At 43.1% G+C, this 14,549-nt stretch overlaps 1 protein-coding gene across 11 annotated transcripts in view; it reads right to left on the reverse strand.

Annotated features, from left to right (window-relative positions):
* Positions 1-14,549, reverse strand: part of LOC138670121 (CYFIP-related Rac1 interactor A-like) — a 132,584-nt gene that overhangs the window by 14,147 nt on the left and 103,888 nt on the right. For all 11 annotated transcript variants that reach the window (XM_069757166.1, XM_069757169.1, XM_069757161.1 and 8 more), the window contains 6 exons: positions 14,309-14,430; positions 7,974-8,079; positions 7,286-7,422; positions 4,085-4,162; positions 3,451-3,567; positions 3,130-3,209 (listed from right to left, as the gene is read on the reverse strand). In XM_069757166.1, the coding sequence (XP_069613267.1) occupies positions 3,130-3,209; positions 3,451-3,567; positions 4,085-4,162; positions 7,286-7,422; positions 7,974-8,079; positions 14,309-14,430 (640 nt within the window). The remainder of the gene's footprint in view (positions 1-3,129; positions 3,210-3,450; positions 3,568-4,084; positions 4,163-7,285; positions 7,423-7,973; positions 8,080-14,308; positions 14,431-14,549) is intronic.

A 14,549-nucleotide genomic window follows, 5' to 3' on the forward strand; every position in this document is an offset into this window, starting at 1 on the left:
GGTTTCAGTTATAATTGGGGGGTTTCCACTGTTTCGGCACATCAGGGGCTCTCCAAACACGACATGGCGTCCGATCTCAATTCCAGCCAATTCTGCGTTGAAAAAGTAAAACAGTGCTCCTTCCCTTCCGAGCTCTCCTGTGTGCCCAAACAGGGGTTTACCCCAACATATGGGGTATCAGCGTACTCAGGACAAATTGGACAACAACTTTTGTGGACCAATTTCTCCTGTTACCCTTGGGAAAATACAAAACTGGGGGCTAAAAAATAATTTTTGTGGGAAAACAAAAAGATTTTTTATTTTCACGGCTCTGCGTTATAAACTGTAGTGAAACACTTGGGGGTTCAAAGTTCTCACAACACATCTAGATAAGTTCATTGAGGGGTCTAGTTTCCAATATGGGGTCACTTGTGGGGGGTTTCTACTGTTTAGGTACATTAGGGGCTCTGCAAACGCAATGTGACGCCTGCAGACCAATCCATCTAAGTCTGCATTCCAAATGATGCTCCTTCCCTTCCGAGCCCTCCCATGCGTCCAAACGGTGGTTCCCCCCCACATATCGGGTATCAGCGTACTCAGGACAAATTGGACAACAACATTTAGGGTCCAATTTCTCCTGCTAACCTTGGAAAAATACAAAACTGGGGGCTAAAATATAATTTTTGTGGAAAAAAAAATATTTTTTATTTGCATGGCTCTGCGTTATAAACTGTAGTGAAATACTTGGGGGTTCAAAGCTCTCACAACACATCAAGATGAGTTCCTTAGGGGGTCTACTTTCCAAAATGGTGTCACTTGTGGGGGGTTTCTACTGTTTAGGTACATTAGGGGCTCTGCAAACGCAATGTGACGCCTGCAGACCATTCCATCTAAGTCTGCATTCCAAATGGCGCTCCTTCCCTTCCGAACCCTCCCATGCGCCCAAACGGTGGTTCCCCCCCACATATGGGGTATCAGCGTACTCAGGACAAATTGGACAACAACTTTTGGGGTCCAATTTCTCCTGTTACCCTAGGGAAAATACAAAACTGGGGGCTAAAAAATAATTTTTGTGGGAAAAAAATTTTGTTTTATTTTTATGGCTCTGCATTATAAACTTCTGTGAAGCCCTTGGTGGGTCAAAGTGCTCACCACACATCCAGATAAGTTCCTTAGGGGGTCTACTTTCCAAAATGGTGTCACTTGTGGGGGGTTTCAATGTTTAGGCACATCAGTGGCTCTCCAAACGCAACATGGCGTCCCATCTCAATTCCTGTCAATTTTGCATTGAAAAGTCAAACGGCGCTCCTTCCCTTCCGAGCTCTCCCATGCGCCCAAACAGTGGTTTACTGCCACATATGGGGTATCAGCGTACTCGGGACAAATTGGACAACAACTTTTGAGGTCCAATTTCTTCTCTTACCCTTGGAAAAATAAAAAATTGGGGGCAAAAATATAATTTTTGTGAAAAAATATGATTTTTTATTTTTACGGTTCTGCATTATAAACTTCTGTGAAGCACTTGGTGGGTCAAAGTGCTCACCACACCTCTAGATAAGTTCCTTAGGGGGTCTACTTTCCAAAATGGTGTCACTTGTGGGGGGTTTCAATGTTTAGGCACATCAGTGGCTCTCCAAACGCAACATGGCGTCCCATCTCAATTTCTGTCAATTTTGCATTGAAAAGTCAAACTGCGCTCCTTCCCTTCCGAGCTCTCCCATGCGCCCAAACAGTGGTTTACTGCCACATATGGGGTATCAGCGTACTCAGGACAAATTGGACAACATTTGAGGTCCAATTTCTTCTCTTACCCTTGGAAAAATAAAAAATTGGGGGCAAAAATATAATTTTTGTGAAAAAATATGATTTTTTATTTTTACGGTTCTGCATTATAAACTTCTGTGAAGCACTTGGTGGGTCAAAGTGCTCACCACACATCCAGATAAGTTCCTTAGGGGGTCTACTTTCCAAAATGGTGTCACTTGTGGGGGGTTTCAATGTTTAGGCACATCAGTGGCTCTCCAAACGCAACATGGCGTCCCATCTCAATTCCTGTCAATTTTGCATTGAAAAGTCAAATAGCGCTCCTTCCCTTCCGAGCTCTCCCATGCGCCCAAACAGTGGTTTACTGCCACATATGGGGTATCAGCGTACTCAGGACAAATTGGACAACAACTTTTTGGGTCCAATTTCTCCTGTTACCCTTGGTAAAATAAAACAAATTGGAGCTGAAGTAAATTTTTTGTGTAAAAAAGTTAAATGTTCATTTTTATTTAAACATTCCAAAAATTCCTATTAAACACCTGAAGGGTTAATAAACTTCTTGAATGTGGTTTTGAGCACCTTGAGGGGTGCAGTTTTTAGAATGGTGTCACACTTGGGCATTTTCTATCATATAGACCCCTCAAAATGACTTCAAATGAGACGTGGTCCCTAAAAAAAAATGGTGTTGTAAAAATGAGAAATTGCTGGTCAACTTTTAACCCTTATAACTCCCTAACAAAAAAAAAAATTGGTTCCAAAATTATGCTGATGTAAAGGAGACATGTGGGAAATGTTACTTATTAAGTATTTTGTGTGACATATCTCTGTGATTTAATTGCATAAAAATTCAAAGTTTGAAAATTGCGAAATTTTCAAAATTTTCGCCAAATTTCCGTTTTTTTCACAAATAAACGCAGGTACTATCAAAGAAATTTTACCACTATCATGAAGTACAATATGTCACGAGAAAACAGTGTCAGAATCACCAGGATCCGTTGAAGCGTTTCGGAGTTATAACCTCATAAAGGGACAGTGGTCAGAATTGTAAAAATTGGCCTGGTCATTAACGTGCAAACCACCCTTGGGGGTAAAGGGGTTAATCATTGAAAGTAAAGACAAATTTTGAAAATGATGCACTGTTAAAATACAAAGTATATTTAAAAATCTGCTGAAAACTATGATTAAAATATTTAAATTTAAATTGAAAACTCCACATTTTTAACTTAGATAGAACACGTATGTGCAACTCAGACGTGTGAATGGGACCTAACATTTCTCTTATTCGTGGATCAATCAGGCTTTTGATTGCAGTGACAGGATGAGAATGTACATGCTACGTATGTGTGACTATCGGCTTTTATAACAAGATCATGTCTGAGTACTTACGGAGTCTCCAGCATGACTCTGCACACGCATGCCATTGTGCTCAGGCAGTCTGTTGTGTCCTCAATAGGCAAAGACTTGTTCTAAACGGAATTACAATAAGTATATTAAGTATCATCAGCTTATGTGTCCAGGCATCACTTGGTCCCCCAAGCAGATGTATTCCAGCTAGTATATACATCGCTCACTCTCCGGAAACCTATATATCCAATACAACCTATATATCTACTTAAAACAATTTTCTGTTTGCAAATAAGACCTGAAGATCCCAATTTACTACCATGCAATGTTAATAGTTATCGCTTTTGTACTCATTATGCTCACCTCAGAGACAAACTTAGTGGTTGCATTGCTCAGAGTTTTCAGCATAGGAGTGGCATCCGCATAAAACAGGGACATGCGATTGGCCATCTCATTGTTCACATCACAGTCAGAGTCCACCTGATAGACAAAGAAAACTCCTGAGAAATAATAACATACATATAGGAAATCTATCAAAAAATTTTTGGCACCTAATAATGTAGAGACCGAGACTCAGATTGCAGCGATGTGTCACGTGTTAGGCTGCTTGCTGTAGTTTTGATAAAATCACTGCTTTATCAGCATGACGTTATAACTAGAAGACTAGTAATCTTGCTTTATTGTAGTTCTCCATATTCATGAGCTCTATATAACATCACCCCTATCACTGATTGGCAGCTTTCTGCCTATGCACACTGTACACAGAACTCTGCCAATCAGTGGTGTGGGTGGGATTATTTAGATCTCTCAGAGAACTAGTAGAACTGCAACAGATAAAAGAGTGACTTTAGCAAAACTAAAGCAAGCAGCCAAGTAAGTGATACATCGCTGGATTCATGGCCTCTGCCCCTACATCATACTGCTCTCAGATAGGGTAGCTTAAACTGGTTACAGATTCCCTTTAAGTTGAGCAGCTCATAAACAAGGTGGACATTACCTGGAAATTGTTCAGCCGGTTGCGACTCACAGTCCTTCTATAGTAACTAAAGTCATTTTGTATTGCAGGATTTGTCATCTAAGGGAAAAGAACAGGCACATTATATGAGAGACTAGTAAATAATAAGACAAAAATACCCTAAAAGAGTAATAATGGTTAGTATTAACTGAAACATGTTGTATGGGAAATCATTTTAGGTTACAGTGATTACATTAAAGTAAGTAGCTAGAGAAGAAGGGCTCTCCTGAAAAGTCTTATGGTGCATTTACAAAAGGCTAATATGGGCAGCATGTATCAGACACTGACTGCACAATTTCATCTATATATGTTTAAAGGGACACTGTCACCTGGATTTGGAGGGAACAATCTTCAGCCATGGAGGCGGGGTTTTGGGGTTTTTGATTCACCCTTTCCTTACCCGCTGGCTGCATGCTGGCTGCAATAATGGATTGAAGTTCATTCTCTGTCCTCCGTAGTACATGCCTGCACAAGGTGCAATCTTGCCTTGCGCAGGCGTGTACTATGGAGGACAGAGAATGAACTTCAATTCAATATTGCCGCCAGCATGCAGCCAGCGGGTAAGGAAAGGGTGAATCAAAAACCCCAAAACCCCGCCTCTATGGCTGAAGATTGTTCCCTCCAAATCCAGGTGACAGTGTCCCTTTATCTCTGAAACAGTTGTGGCGTTTCAGAGAAGAACATAGTTTTAATACAGGACAAGACTGAGCAGCACGGGAGACTAGTCGGCCAGGTGGGTCCTTGGCATCTTCTCCCTGCCGGTTGCCCTGGAGTGATACATTTCAAAAACCTGACCTGCACATCCAAACATAGACTAAGTGTGAACAGGTGCTGAACCTAGAGTCGCCAACTCGTATATATAGTTAAATAAATAAGGCAGCACACTGCAGCGCTAGAACATACAAACTTGAAATACGAAATTTGAACTGCATTACTGCACTAGAAATATGAAAAATGAGAGCGTTTAGCGCATAAAAATGGCCAATTTTATGTGTACCTGGTAGCCACTTTACGGCATCTCTCTTATACCAGGTCCTACGCTTGCCCTACCTCGCTGAGGCCTAAATGAAACTCTTAGCTTCTCTTCTTTCCTTTGAATCATCAGCCCTTGTTTTTAAATTGGCTTTTTATGTGTTTTTAATTGTCTTATTTTCTACCTTCTTTTAGCCTTTCTGGATGTCAATACTCTACAGTCGCTTAGGAAATATATCTGTGTCCTTTTCAGCGGAATGAACATTTTCGATATCTTGCTTTGCACATTTTTTTGATACCTTCATGGGAGTCCGAGTTGTTTGCATGTTTTTGTATGTTATTTATTTAATTGTTCTCTGTATATTTGTATATTTATTATGTATATGTAATGTATTGTCTTTTTTTATATATATGGATATTCTTGTCTGGCTTTTGCTGATTTATGATCTGTATTTTTCTATGTACACATGCCTTTTTTTGGCACATTGCACTTTTGTGCACTCATATGGTATTTATGGCTTTTATATTGCTGTATATTTTTACTCATGCCTCTTTGGCTAGATTATATAGGTTTTTCATTATATATATTGTGTATACCCATTCTTGGTCACTGTGCACTTTTTGGTCGGCTATTCAGCCTTTACACAATATCACTCACCTGCTTCTTTCAATGCGGGTTTTATTGTTCTCGGTCCCCTCCACTAGTGCGAAGTTTGGTTCTGTTGCCGGGCAACGGTGTGGGCGTCTCCTTTGGGTCGGACGCGGGGATCCTGTTTGTGTCCGTCTCGCGCTTTTCCGGTGGGCGGGATGCGGACGATCCCCGTGCCTTCTCTTCTGACGCCTTCATCGTTTCCATGGCAGCGCTCGGACCTTTTGCGCAGGCGCTTCTGCCTGCTTGGCTGTCTGGCAGCAGTGGCCTGATTGTTTTTTTTCCGCAGCTTGCGCTCTCAGAGTTTTACTGTTTGCGCATGCGCGCTTATGGAATTAGCGTTCCAGTATGGGCTTTCTGATTGGTTCTTCTCGTTTTAAATACCTCATGATTTTTGAAGTACGCCACACCCCCGGAAGAAGGCATTGCGCCGAAACGCGCGTAGGGGCTTGTCGGCAGTGTGTTTCCAGCAGGTAAAGTTATGGTCTCTTTATGGGTTTCACTCCTCCTGTACTTCTTCTTTTTATGGAGCACTACATAATCTTGCAGGTTCAGCTTATACTTGGCACTTTGCCCTTTTGTACTAATTTCTGGACACTTGTTATTGTGATTAGCTCATACACAGTACTTTTGTATGGGAGGTAGTGTATGCCTATCTATGCACTGCGTGTTACTGCCTGTTGGTTTCCACATTGCCTGTTTTTTGGTGACCACTTGTCATCTCCTGGACTCCCTTGTGTACTACTACTTTTATGTTATTTTCAGTTTGCATTTAATAAAGATTATTTTACTTTACTGGTTCGTTTGAGTGCTATCTTTCTAGGTTCTCTATTTACCTTTGGTCGCACTGAACCCTGTGTATATCCGAGCACCCGTGGTACTTTATATTGGGGATGCATATATGGTCTGGTGTTTTTTGGTTTTGCTCTCTCTGTACAGGTACGCTACGACAGACCTGTCACTCCAAGGCAGTGGGTGGGTAGAAGCCACCAGGGACCCACCAGTCAACTTGTCTTTGGTGCGGATCAATTCTGCCTCAGTTTCAAACTATGTTTTTCTCTGAAATGCCACCGCGCTTCAGAGTTAAACATATATGTCTGAAATCCCGCAGCCGGCATCTCATACATGCTTTCCATGGATTGGGTAGCACGTATCAGCAGTCAGGTTCACTTTAATTTTTTACAAAAGTAAAAGTACCTAATATTAGTATTATTGAATAAATTCTAGTGATGAGCGAGTATACTTGTTACGCGGGTTTCCCCGAGCACGCTCGGGTGGTCTCCGAGTATTTTGGTGTGCCTGGAAATTTAGTTTTCATCGCCGCAGCTGCATGATTTGTGGCTGCCAGACAGGCTGAATACCTGTGGGAATTCCCTAACAAACAGGGAATCCCCACATGTATTCAAGCTGTCTAGCAGCCGTAAATCATGCAGCTGCGGCGAAGAAAAGTAAATCTCCGAGCACGCCAAAATGCTTGGAGCATGCTCGGGGAAACCCGAGTAACGAGTATACTTAACGAGTATACGAGTATAAAATCTTCATTGTGGCCGGTTACTTCATACCTTGAGCTCATCGAAGCTGAGGGTGAAGTGCAGGATTTCAGCAAACTGTTTGGCCAGGGCCTGCTCTCTCTCCAGGTGCTGTGTCGGAGCATATGGGGGTGATGTAAGAGCTTCTAGAAGGCTGTGCAATGCGTTTTCTGTGAAGAACAATAAGTTAATGTCAAACTTTTGAGGAAATGTTTGCATTTTAGAACATTAGTTAAGTTACAGCCATATAATACTATAACAACTTTCACTATACATTCAGATTGTTCACTTTCTTTTTGTTCCTTCTCTTTATTTCTTTACTTTAAAGGATATTACTAACTCATTTTGCTTCAGTGCATTTACATTGAAAACCAATTAACGTTGTTCGAAATAACCTGTTTAGCAGATGATGTCTCTTCCGACCGCAGGAGCAAAAGGTCCATTGCGGTAGAATCACATGACCTTCTACAATGTAGGCTAGCCTAGTGGACACAGGAACCTAAAAGATACATCAATCCTCTGTCTCCTACTCCATAAATATGTTCGGGATGGACCCGAGACTGAATCTATAAAACAATGTTTTTAGAAAATGATTATTCTGCAAACTTCTGCCCTATAATGTTAATGTTCTCAATAAATAATTGGAGGTACACTTTTAGCAATATTTTTTTGTTTTACATGAAAAAAACATGTAAATCTAACCATGTACTAACCAACTTACCAAGTCGTAGAGAAAATTCATAGAAGCGTTTTAGCTTAGCTACAAGAGGACAAACAGCTCTCCATGCTTCCTCTTGTAGGTGCACATCTGATGGATTCTGGATGGCCTAGGATAGGAGCATGATAACAGTGAGATGCCTATATGTTATCCATATTAGGCCGGGGTCACACTTGCGAGTTCAATGCGAGAAACTCGCACATCAAGTCCCTGCACTGTTGCCGGCACTCGGGAACAGAGCGTTCAGCTGCATACAAATACATGCATCCGCAAACTCCAGTCCCGAGTGCCGGCGGCAGTGCCGAGACTTGATGCGAGAGACTCGCGCGATTTTCTCGCATTGAATTCGCAAGTATGACCCCGGCCTTATCCATATAATTGCATTAACTACTATGCCAATCAATCAGAAGGAAATAGTCCTAATGATCAGCATACACAGTATTACAATGGAGAGCATAGTCATGGCACTGAGACTAAAATACATTGATCTCTCCACCTTAAGGCTTATATACACAGTGGGCACCATGCAGGGCTGGACTCTGATGCATGATGTGTGCGGTTGCGCAGGGTGAATAAGCTGCTCATGCTAAAGGGAACCATTCAGATTTCCTTCTAGACAAGGCCTGTGACACCAGAAATTGTAAACATTATATTGTATAAATTAGATTACTTTAGGTATTGAATTTTTCTTTGGTCACCAAGATTGGACAGCAATGCATGGATTGGTTGCGACTCTCCTGACCGAAGCATAACAGCTTCATGGAAATATATGAAGCTGTCATGGTAGGGTTGGGAGAGCTGTCGCCAGTCTGAATGAGCATTTAGTAGTATGGTATAATATCTTGGCAGTGTATGGTGGTGACTGCACTGGCCAATGTATCTAGCTGATATTTAAGGCAAACCTGTCAGCAGGATTTTGCTAAGTAAACTACAGGCATTGTCAGGGTGGCAGTGTTAAACTGATTTAAATGACACCTGGAGTGAAGAAATCAGTCTTGTAGTTCTTGTTCAATCTGTGTGCTTTGGGCGGGATTGTAGGCAGAGTCTTATCTTCCTGCTCTAAGCCAGAGAAACCAAGGAAAACCTGCCCACAGGCCGCCCTGAAGCACAAAGGTGTTCCTCATCATAGAGACATACTGTTTGTGTTTCGGGGGGCCTGTGGGGAGGTCTTTCCTTGGTTTCTCTGGCTTAGAGCAGGAAGATAAGACTCTGCCTACAATCCCGCCCCATAGCACGGGCATATCATTCACTGAAAATTTCTAACACTGATTACACAAGAATCAAAAAACGGATTTCTTCACCCCAGGTATCATTTTAATCATTGTGACAGCAGCAACATGACAATGCTTGTAGTTTACTTAGCACAATCCTTCTAATAGGTTTGCTTTAAGGACTGTACTGTGTGCCACTTATGGTGGGGCACTTTATGGTATGGGTATTTGAAGACTGTACGACACACAACTTATTGTAGGGGTGACACTATAAGAAGGTAGGCAGCATCCAATGTAAGGCTAGCTGGAAACAATGGATGAAATGCAAATCAGGCTATGGACACAGAGCATTTATGGCAACTGTTGGGTGCATATACTCAGGAATTACACTTAGGAAACATCAAAATATAATTTCACGTTAGGGATTTATTGTAAAAAAAAAAAATAAGTATACTGGATGTAAGGCTACGTTCACATTGGCGTTCCGCCAATGTGCGTCGCTGTTGCGCCGGCGACGCAGCGGCGACGCGCCCCTATGTTTAACATAGGGGACGCGTGCGTTTTTTGGGTGGCGTTTTTTGACACTTGCGTCGTTTACGACGCTAGCGTCGGACGCAAGAAAATGCAACAAGTTGCATTTTCTGTGCGTCCGATTCTCGTCAAAAAACGACGCACGCGTCGCAAAGCGTGCGTTTGTGCGCGTTTTTTCGTGCGTCGCGCATTGCGTCGCCGACGCAGGGCGGCGCAACGCTAGTGTGAACGTAGCCTTATGTGTGTTTTTGTGGTGGCATGCTCTACAGTGAAGCCAGTCTGCAGGTCTTTCCCATACAGCTAAACAAACAGTATGCAGATGCATATCAGTCAAACGGAGTCCAAAAGAACACACTTTTGTCCTTCTTCTGGTGAATGGATGCTTATGAGAATGGTAAAATATTAACCCCCTAACCCCCGGAGCTTTTTCGGTTTTGCGTTTTTGTTTATCACTCCTCTTTTTCACACAGCCATAACGTTTTTATTTTTACGTCAATATAGCCATGTGAGGGCTTATTTTTTTGCGGGACGAGTTGTACTTTTGAACGATACCATTGGTTTTACCATGTCTTGTACAAGAAAAAAGGAAACAAATTCTAAGTGCGGTGAAATTGCAAAAAAAGTGCAATCCCACACTTGTTTTTTGTTTGGCTTTTTTGCTAGGTTCACTAAATGCTAAAACAGACCTGATATTATGATTCTCCAGGTCATTACGAGTTCATACACCAAATATGTCTAAGTTCTTTTTTATCTTAGTGGTGAAAAAAAATTCCAAACTTTGCTAAAAAAAAAATAAACACAAAAAATTAAGCAATTTTCCGATACTCGTAGCGTCTCCATTTTTCGTGATCTGGGGTTGGTTGAGGGCTTATTTTTGGCGAGACGAGCTCACGTTTCTAATGATACCACTTTTGTGCAGATACATTGTTTTGATCGGCCGTTTTTGCATTTTAATGCAATGTCACGGTGACCAAAAAAACGTAATTCTGGTGTCTCTATTTTTTTCTCGCAACGCCATTAAGCGATCAGTTAATCTTTTTTTATTGATAGATCGGGCGATTCTGAATGCGGCGATATCAAACATGTGTGTTTGATTTTTTTTTCTTATTGTTTTATTTTGAATGGGGCAAAAGGGGGGTGATTTAAACTTTTATTTTTTTAAATTTTTTTATATTTTTATAACTATTTTTTTAAGTTTTGGCATGCTTCAATAGTCTCCATGGGAGGCTCGAAGCTGCCACAACTTGACTTGCTCTGCTACATAGAGGCGATGCTCAAATCGCCTCTATGTAGTCGAATTACAGCATTGCTATGAGCGCCGACCACAGGGTGGCGTTCATAGTGATCCAGCATCAACAACCACAGAGGTCTCCAGGAGACCTCTGGTTGTTATGCCGATGAACCAATGACCCCCGATCACGTGACAGGGTCAGCGGTGCGCGTATTTCCAGCCTGATGGCCGGAAGGATGATTTAAATGCTGCTGTCAGAGTTTGACAGCGGCATTTAACTAGCTAATAGGCGCGGGTGGATCGCGATTCCGCCCGCACCTATTGCGTGCACATGTCAGCTGTTCAAAACAGCTGACATGTCCCGTCTTTGATGCGGGCTCACCGCCGGAACCCACATCAAAGCGGGGGTACTGCCATGGGATGTACTATCCCATCCAATGGCAGTAAGGGGTTAAAAATGTTTAAATACACAGATGCATTGTGCATTTAAAGTTAGACATGATAGCACATTTTCCATTCTTTTCCACTAGTTGTAATAAATAAGACATGCTGTACTTTTATTAAAATGAATCTGTAACCAGGTTTTTGCCACACAATCTGAAAGCAGCATAACGTTGGAGCAGAGACCCTGATTTCAGCAATGTATCACATACTGGACTGCCTTGGGTAGTTCTTATAAAACTATTGTTTTATCAGCAGGTGATTATCACTGGAGGACTACTTGACCTGCTGCCAGGTAGTCTAACCCCACCCCAACTACTCATGGCAGCTTTCTCCCTATGCACAGTGTGCTGAAAAGCTGCCAATCAGTGGTGTGGGCAGGGCCGCCATCAGGGCATTACACCCGTGACTGGCGTATGGGGCCCAGTGGGCAGAGGGGGCCCGCATCGGGCCCCGTCTCATTTGCTCACCGGGCCCCTACCGGCAGCCGCAGGCTAAACCGGGCCCTTAGCGTCAGCACTGCAGCTGTTTAACGCTATTGACGTGTGGGCCCGTGCCCGCACGTCAATAGTTAACAGCCGCCAGCCAATCTGAGGCTGGCAGCTGACATCTGCCGCAGCGTGCATCTCGCCGGCATCTGACGTCATTGTCAGTCGCCGGCGAGTGCGAGCTTCACTCCGTGGAGAGAGCCAGAGCTTCGCCCACCGCAGGAGCACGGTCAGGTGAGAAGAACTTGTTTGTTTTTTTTTATTGAGAGCGGCGATGCGGGGGGGCCCAGGGCAGAACGCTGGACACAAGGGCAGTATGCTGGACACAGGGGCAGAATGCTGGACACAGGGGCAGAATGCTGGACACAGGGGCAGAAAGCTGGACACAGGGGCAGAAAGCTGGACACACGGGCAAAAAGCTGGACACAGGGGCAGAATGCTGGATATAGGGGCAGAATGCTGGACACAGGGGCAGAATGCTGGACACAGGGGCAGAATGCTGGACACTGGGGCAGAATGCGAGACACGGGCAGAATGGAGATACGGGGCATGATTGGAGACACTGGGCAGGATGAAAGATATGGGGGCATGGCTGGAGACAGATGGGGCAGGATTGGAGACAGATGGGGGAGAATGGAGACACAGGGGGCATGATTGGAGACAAGTGGCAGGATTGCAGACATGGGAGCATGATTGGAGACACTGGGGGCAGAATTGGAGACAGATGGAGCAGGACTGGAGACAGATCGTGCAGGATCATGGGGCAGGATGGATATGATGGAGACAGATGAGGCAGGATGGGGAGATCATATGGGGCAGAATGGATACTCATGAGGGCAGGATGGGAGAACATATGGCTGACACCAGGAATGAAACACACGGGGCCAGGATGGCGAATATTATTTCCATAGGGGCTAATTAAGGGATATTATTACTGCAGTGATGTATTTATTTTATTTTTTGAGTATACTGTTTTAAATGTGGGGGCGGTTCTGTTACTGTGTAGAGTGACACTATGTTGCCTTTTTTTCTTCATGTGGTGTAATGTAGAAATTGGGAAAAATTAAGTAATGTGTTCTGCAAGTGGAGCTCGAGATAACTGTGCTATTTCCTGTAGAGACGAGTCCTGGCTGGAAGAAATGATGGCGGTCTGTGCTGGATGAAAGATGAAGGACTTCACCTAGAGACGTCACTGGTGAGTCAGTGTTACCTATACACTGACACTATACACTGTATACTATATACAGAGGTCCTGTGTATAATTTCACTAGTGATCACTGTATTATCTGTACACAGACACTGCATACTAAGTACAGATCTCCTGTGTATAATGGCACTTATGGTGATAGTATGGTGCTTTTTTTTTTATTACTGATCAGTATTGTAGTATTCAGTCACTATGTGGTGGTAACATGTGGTCTGGACATGGTGCGGTGGTATTTGTTCCTCGTATGTGATATTATTCGGTCACTGGTGTCAATATGTGGTCTGGTCATGGTGTAGCGGTATTTGTTCCTTGTATGTGATATTATTCGATCACTGGTGGTAATATGCGGTCTGGTCATGGTGTAGCGGTATTTGTTCCTTGTATGTGATATTATTGGTCATTTTAAAAATTGAAAAAGAAATAAAAATATACCTAAATTGTATTGCATATTTTAACAAATATTTAGTAGGTTACAGCAGAGTAGGGCCCAGCCAAAAGTGTCTACCGTGTTATGGTGGCGGTTTAAAAAATCTTTTGGCCAAAACAAAAGCTGCCGGCTATATGTGTGATCTGGTGATGGGAACTGTTAATGTGTGATAGGTGAGAAGTGGAGATTTTCCAAGAGAGAGCGGTGGGACTGTGGACAGTTCGAGGGGTGGAGCGTGGAGGCGGGGCTGGGGTGGAGCCTGGGCGGAGTCTCAAGGGGGCCCTGAAAATTTTGCCAGTTTGGGGTCCTGAAATTTCTAGTGGCAGCCCTGGGTGTGGGGAAGGGTTATACAGAGATCAGCGCTCAGAGTACTACTAAATCTTCAGCAGATAAAAGTCTTTAATCAAAATTGCAGAAACCCGTAAAGTGAGTGAAACACCGCTCCTATCAAACGTTCCCCCTACATTATGCTGCTCTCAGATGGGGTAGCAAAATCCTGGCGACAGATTCCATTTAAGCCAGTAGTATATGTGTCAGTTTGTTAAAAGCCAGATTTTAATGAACCGTATACTGATATCATGAAAGCATTTCTGAAGGCACAAGAAAGAGGCCAACAACTCCTCCTGTCTTATGTGTAATTATGCACTGAATAAACTGTAATTAGCCACAAGCACCATAATTAAATAATTGTTTAGTATAAGGCTATTCTGGATGGAATGTAATAACTGCCACCTTCACATCACTTCCAGCTATCCACCCATACAGAAGACAGTGATCATTACAAAAGGACGTCAAGTCTCACCTGTCGTATTTCCTGCCCAGCTCCCCGGTATGACTGCAGCTCAGCCAAGATCCCCTGGGCCTCTTCCAGAACGGAGTTGACTTGGTTCCACACTACAGTCTCTGCCTCCGTAGGCTGAGCATCTGCAGGCACCAAACACAGTAAGACAATGTATACTGGTAGCAATACAGAACCTGTAGTAAAAGTAAATGTTTGTGGGTCTATGTCTCCCTCGAGTCGTAACGGTTTAGGTGCAAAGATC

This window comes from Ranitomeya imitator, chromosome 3, assembly GCF_032444005.1.
Source record: "Ranitomeya imitator isolate aRanImi1 chromosome 3, aRanImi1.pri, whole genome shotgun sequence".
Taxonomy (NCBI): domain Eukaryota; kingdom Metazoa; phylum Chordata; class Amphibia; order Anura; family Dendrobatidae; genus Ranitomeya; species Ranitomeya imitator.